Consider the following 7,130-nt stretch of genomic DNA (forward strand, 5'->3'; position numbering starts at 1 on the left):
TGGATCTGGACTCTCCTTGGGACTGGCCACAGTTTCATCGAGTTATGCTAATAGGTCGAAGCGACAGATATATAGCTTGCTGTGCTATAGATCTGGCGTGAACCATAGCCAGGGTCCAGCATCAGGCCCGTTATGGTGGTGAGGCATCTTGATGAATGCTTCTGCAAAAGCTTTTCAGGTTTTCTTGTCATCACATCTCAGATAGCTTCATCTTTCGCTTCTTTGAGCACCACGAAGCTGAACACGGTCAAAAACTAAAATCGTTTGGAACCTAATTTAATGCAGTGTATTTAACGGTTAAGAGAACTCCCACTTCGAAACTCAGGCCATGTATGGTTGAAGCACTGTGAATTTCATCATGAAATGCCCGGCAAATATTGCCACTCTCATATTGTGACCCCACTTTGATTTTCCTTAGGAAAACATGACTCTTCACTTTTTGCTTCTGACCTGCCTTTTCCTGCTAATCTCTGATTCCTGTGAGTTCTTCGCTGAAGCCAATTTTTCTAGAAGCTATCCTTGCGATGAGACAAAACAAAATGGCTCTGTTACTGCAGAATGTAACAATCGTCAATTACACGAGGTACCCCAAACAGTGGACAAAAGTGTGACAGAACTAGACCTGTCTGGTAATTTCATCAGACGCATAACAAATGAATCATTTCAAGGGCTGCAAAATCTGACTAAGATCAATCTAAACCATAACGTCAAGCTGTGGCCCCAGAATGAAAATCCTGCTGTAAAGAACGGTATGACTATTACAGACGGGGCACTTCTCAACCTAAAAAACCTAAGGGAGTTACTGCTTGAAGACAACCAGTTACAAGAAATACCGGCTGGTTTGCCAAAATCCTTGAAAAAACTTAGTCTAATTCAAAATAGAATAGCTGTGTTAACGAAAAAGAACACTTCTGGACTTAGGAATCTGGAAAGTCTCTATTTGGGCTGGAACTGTTATTTTGCTTGTAGTAAAACCTTTGCCATAGAAGATGGAACATTTGAAAACCTTACCAAGTTGAAGGTGCTGTCATTATCTTTTAATCCCCTTTACCACGTGCCACCCAAACTGCCAAGCTCCCTAACAGAGCTCTATCTTAGCAACACCAACATCACAAACATCAGTCAAGAAGACTTCAAGGGACTGAGAAATTTAAAAGTACTAGATTTAAGTGGGAACTGCCCGAGATGTTTTAACGCGCCATTTCCCTGCGTACCTTGCAAAGGAGATGCTTCAATTCAGATACATCCTCTTGCTTTTCAAACCCTGACCCAACTTCGCTACCTAAACCTCTCTAGCACTTCGCTCCGGAAGGTTCCTGCAACCTGGTTTGACAACATGCGTCATCTGAAGGGGCTGCATCTCGAATTCAACTATTTAATGGACGAAATAGCCTCTGGGGAATTTTTGGCAAAACTGCCCTCCTTAGAAATACTTGACTTATCTTACAACTACGAGCTAAAAAAATATCCACAATACATTAATATTTCTCAAAATTTTTCTAAGCTTACATCTCTCCAGATATTGCATTTAAGAGGTTATGTGTTCCAGGAACTTAGAAACGAAGATTTCCAGCCCCTGAGGAACCTCTCAAATTTAATGGCTATCAACTTGGGCGTTAATTTTATTAAGCAAATTGATTTTACCGTTTTCCAGTCGTTCTCCAACCTGAAAATCATTTACTTGTCCGAAAACAGAATATCACCCTTGGTCAGTGATACCGAGCAGCAGGATGCAAATGGCCCCTCTTTCCAAAGGCATATCCTTAAGCCACGCTCAGCAGATACTGAGTTTGACCCACATTCGAATTTTTATCATGACACCAGACCTTTGATAAAGCCACAATGCTCCAACTACGGCAAAGCCTTAGATTTAAGCTTGAACAGTATTTTCTTTATTGGGATAAAGCAATTTGAAGGTTTTAGGAACATTTCCTGTTTAAATCTGTCTTCAAATGGCAACGGTCAAGCGTTAAACGGAACTGAATTTTCACTTTTGCGTGGTATCAAGTATTTGGATTTGACAAACAACAGACTAGACTTTGATGATGATGCAGCTTTCAGCGAATTGCCACTGTTAGAAGTTCTGGATCTGAGCTACAATGCTCACTACTTCCGCATAGCAGGGGTAACACACCGTCTAGGATTTATTCAAAATTTAACTCAGCTGAAAGTTTTAAACTTGAGCTACAACAGTATTTTTACTTTAACAGAACCATACCTGAAAAGCATGTCCCTGGAAGAATTAGTTTTCAGTGGAAACCGCCTTGACCTTTTGTGGAATGCTCAAGATGTCAGGTACTGGCAAATTTTTAAATATCTCAGCAATCTGACACGGCTTCATTTAGCCTCTAATAACCTTCAGCGTATCCCCGATGAAGCCTTCCTTAACTTGCCCCGGAGTCTCACCGAACTATATATAAATGATAATAGGTTAAATTTCTTTAACTGGTCATTACTACCGCAGTTTCCTCATCTCTGCTTGCTTGACTTAAGTGGAAACGAGCTGTTCTTTGTAACTGATAGCCAATCGAAAGTCACACCTTCTCTTGAGACGCTGCTCCTGGGTCAAAACAGGATTTCCCACCTGCCGTCTGGCTTTCTTTCCGAAGCCAGCAGTCTGACACACCTCGATCTAAGTGCCAACCAGCTCAAGACGATCAACAAATCCACGTTTGAAACTAACACCGCCACCAAGTTAGCCATTTTGGAACTAGGTAGAAACCCTTTTGACTGTACCTGTGACATTGGAGATTTTCGAGAATGGATGGATGGCAATCTGAACGTCACAATTCCCAGGTTGACAGATGTCATTTGCAGCAGTCCTGGGGATCAACAAGGCAAGAGCATTGTGAGTCTAGAGCTCACAACCTGTGTTTCAGATACCATTGCGGCAATATTCTGTTTCTTCACCTTTTTTGTCACCGTCTCAGTTATGCTGGCTGCCCTGGCTCATCATTGGTTTTACTGGGATGCTTGGTTTCTCTATCATGTGTGCTTAGCTAAGGTAAAAGGCTACAGGTCTCTTTCCACATCCCAGACTTTCTACGATGCTTACGTTTCTTATGACACCAAAGACGCCTCTGTCACGGACTGGGTGATCAATGAGCTGCGCTTCCACCTGGAAGAGAGTGAGGACAAAAATGTGCTCCTCTGTTTAGAGGAAAGGGATTGGGACCCGGGACTCGCCATCATCGACAACCTCATGCAGAGCATCAACCAAAGCAAGAAAACAATATTTGTTCTAACCAAAAAGTATGCCAAAAACTGGAACTTTAAAACAGCATTCTACTTGGCCTTGCAGAGGCTAATAGATGAGAATATGGATGTGATCGTCTTTATTCTGCTGGAGCCAGTGTTGCAGCACTCGCAGTATCTGAGGCTGCGGCAAAGGATCTGCAAGAGCTCCATCCTCCAGTGGCCTGACAACCCCCAGGCGGAAGGCTTGTTTTGGCAGAGTCTGAAAAATGTCGTCTTAACTGCAAATGATTCACGGTATAACAACTTGTATGTCAATTCCATTAAGCAGTACTAACTGATGTTAAGTCCGGGTTCGCCAACGTACTAAGAATGCACAGCAATGACCCTTCTGTCTTAGCTATCACTTGGTGTGTAACAAATTACCCCCAAACTTAATGGCTTAAAATGATACAATTTGTCGTCTCATAGTCTCTGTGGATCAGGAGTCCAGGCGTGGCTTGTCGCTGGGTCCTCTGCTCAGGGCCTCCCAAAGGCTGTAATCTCCGTGTCAGCCAGGGCCACAGGCATCTGCTAGGGTTAGCGTCCACTTCTGAGCTCACACTCATGTGGTGGTTTTCAGGGTTGAGTTCTTCCTGGGCCGTTGGCCCAAGGCTGCCCTCAGTTCCCGGCCACGTGGACCCCTTGCTGTGGCAGCTTCCTTCATCAAAGCCAACAAGAGAGAGAGATTGCTGACACAGTGGAAGTCGCCATCTTTGTAGGCTAATCAGGGAAGTGATAACCCATCACTTTGGCCATATTCTGCTTGTTAGAATTAAATCACTGGCCCTGCCAGCTCCATGGGAGTGATCACCTCAGTCCTGGAAAAGTAGTCCATGACCGAGATGGGCGGTTGTGATAGCCTCGCTCAGCCTGCCATCTTGGTCATAAATGGTGAATACCAGGAGAGGGGACCATTGTGGCCATCTTAGCAGTTGGCCTACTATACCTTCATTGCAATATCTCAGAACTTTTGCAACTATGATACTTCTGATGTTAAGTTGCTATTTAGATTTATCATATATCCATGGCTATGTGGTTATATTATGCTGTGTTTGCATTAGTCCTTCTTTTACAATTACTTTTATAAATACTGGCTATAATATTTCACTTCTAAGGTTTAGATGCCATTTAAAGGCTAAGATGGATGGTATTTAAAGTGTTTTGCTTTTGTTTGTTTTTTTTTTTTACTTCTTAACCATTTTTTTAAAGTGTGCAGCTAAATTAGAGTATCTGTCAATTGCCATTGCTGTGAATCATGAAATTAATGATTAAAATGCTTCATTTCACATCATGAGCATATAATAAATACACAGTAGGGAAACAGATCTATAATACAAAATAAGTTACCTAAATGTCCATTGACAGATGAATGGATAAAGAAGATGTGGTACATAGATACGATGGAATACTACTCAGCCATAAAAAAGAACGAAATAACGCCATTTGCAGCAACACGGATGCACCTGGAGATTATCCTACTAAGTGAAGTAAGTCAGAAAGAGAGAGACAAATGCCATATGATATCACTTATGTGTGGAATCTAAAATATGACACAAAGGAACCTATCTACGAAGCAGAAACAGACTCATGGACAGAGAACAGACTTGGTTGCCAAGGGGGAAGGGGGTGGACTGGGAGTTTGGGGTTAGTAGATGCAAACTATTACATATAGACTAGATGGACGACAAGGTCCTACTGTAGAGCACAGAGAACTATATTCAGTGTCCTGGGATAAACCATACTGGAAAATAATATTAAAAAAGAATGTATGTATAAGTGTCACTTTGCTGTACGGCAGAAATTAACACAACATTGCAAATCAACTATAATCTAAAAAAATAAATAAAAGCCCAGGGGATTAAAAAATAAAATAAAATACCATCAACACTGGGTTTTTGGAGAATACTTAGGAAAAAAAAGCTTTGGTAGAAATCAAAGGGGGAACAGTTTTCATAAAGTTTGTACATTAAGATAATTATTAACAGAAATTAATTCTATCTTTAGTTCCTACTCAGAAGACGTAATGTCAGAATGCCTACCTGTCGGTACCCTTTATGCAATTCTGCCAAGTGTAACAATGTTGGCATTCCCTACCACCTCTGCTACCCCTTGGTTCCTCTGCATCTGTCCAAAGCATCTTCTATCCAGTGTAGTATGAATCTTGAAGAGGTACCTTATGAACTTGAACTGAAAATAACTGGAAATTATTCGAGCGTAAGAAAGTAAAGTCCCTGTAGAATGAAAAGAAGAAAAATCTCCAGTGCACCATACTTCCTTAAGTACAGTCTCTTAATTAATCTTGCAGCATGAGTTACCTTTAAATATGAGTTTCTAAGGAACTGAACGAAATGATGTGTCTTAGTGTAACATGGACAAAGTGGAAATCAGTCAAGGACAATTTTAGCTTTGTCACGTTGAACCCTGTTCTGTGACCATGATGTTAAGAGAAAGGTATTGATGCTTGCATTTGTTGAGGCATAAAGACAAATATCTAAAAGCAGGACCATTCATGGTGGGGTGCAGTTACAGCTCGTTCCTGTGGATGCCACATTAACTTGTTGTCTGGTAGAAGCTCATTCCTGTGTTCTCTGATTGTTTTGGTAAGATAAAAATGTACATTTTTTCAGTGGTAGTGATTACGGGTCTGTGTTAAGCTCACGTACTTTGGCAGTGTCCTGTTGACAGAATGACAAGTTAATGAAAGTCACAAACAATTTTACCTTTTCCTTAGCAAATACCTTCATAAAGTGAGGGTAGTGAAATCAGTGGTTAATAAAATCATTTGTTCTTGAAACTCCCTCATTCCTCATTTAAGATACCATTATGGAAAAGTCAGAACTGTAATTTTGTTGGTTGGTTGGTTTTGTTATGTTTTGTGGGAGAAGGACCTCTAATTTGTTAAAGAGAAAGCATTGTTTTGTTTTCTGTTATTTTATTTTAAAATGAATATATGATAATACCCATATATGAGCTTTTAAAAATTCAAATTTTTCAAAGGGATGTGTGATTAAATTTCAGTCTCCCTCCCAACACAACTTCGCTTCCTAGAGACAATCACTGTTAAAAGTTCTCATGTATTCTTTTGTATTATAAGTGTAAAGGCTCAGTTGCTGTAACCAAGAGATCCAACAATACTGAAGTTTATTTCTTTATCCCACACGCTATGGCCTGAATGTTTGTGTCCTCCCAAAATTCACATGTTGAAACCTAACCCCCAAGGTGATGGTGTTAGGAGGTTGGACCTTTGGGAGGCGATTAGGTCATGAGAGCAGATCCTTCATGAATGTGATTAGTGCCCTTAGACAAGCGGCCCAAGAACCCTCCCTTGCCCCTTCCACCGTGTGACGGTACAGCAAAAAGATAGCTACCTAGGAAGCGTGCTCTCACCAGACACTGAATCTGCCAGTGCCATGATCTTGGACTTCCCAGCCTCCAGAATTTTGAGAAGTAAATGTTTGTTGTTTATAAGCTACCCAATCTCTGGCATTTTGTGATAGCACCCTGGACGGACTGAGGCACCCATAACAGTTCCGATGAGAATAGTTTGGGTTGGCAGGGCAGCTCTGCTCTACGTGGCCATTCAAGATCCCATGTTCCTTTCTCTTGTTGCTCTGCTGTCCCCCAGGGAATTGGCATCACCTGCATGGTCCAGGCAGGGTCACCGGTAAGGGTGGGTTCCAACTGTAGGCAGGGGGAAAAATAACAAGCAAGAATACTCAGACCAGTGTCTTAAGGCCTAGACTCAACAGCGGCACACATCTGCTCCCCTTCCATTAGTGAGGACCTCTTTGACGCCACATAACTGCAAGGTATGCTGGGAAATATATATATTTCAAATATAACTATGGAAGCGAGAGAAGGGATTTGGGAGACAGCTAGCAGTCTCTGCCACA

The 7,130-nt window shown here is 41.5% G+C and overlaps 1 protein-coding gene across 1 annotated transcript; it reads left to right on the top strand.

The window, feature by feature from the left end:
- Positions 1 to 424: 424 nt before the first annotated feature.
- Positions 425 to 4,671, top strand: TLR8 (toll like receptor 8). Its single transcript, XM_007121208.4, has 2 exons — positions 425 to 3,492; positions 4,603 to 4,671. Exons 1-2 carry the CDS (start codon positions 425 to 427, stop codon positions 4,604 to 4,606), a joined length of 3,072 nt encoding a protein of 1,023 aa, XP_007121270.2. The 3' UTR covers positions 4,607 to 4,671.
- The last annotated feature ends 2,459 nt before the right edge of the window (positions 4,672 to 7,130 follow it).

This window comes from Physeter macrocephalus, chromosome 7, assembly GCF_002837175.3.
Source record: "Physeter macrocephalus isolate SW-GA chromosome 7, ASM283717v5, whole genome shotgun sequence".
Classification (NCBI taxonomy): Eukaryota; Metazoa; Chordata; class Mammalia; order Artiodactyla; family Physeteridae; genus Physeter; species Physeter macrocephalus.

Coding starts and splice junctions, on each gene's coding strand:
- TLR8 (XM_007121208.4), top strand. CDS start 425: ATGACTCTTCACTTTTTGCTTCTGACCTGCCTTTTCCTGCTAATCTCT.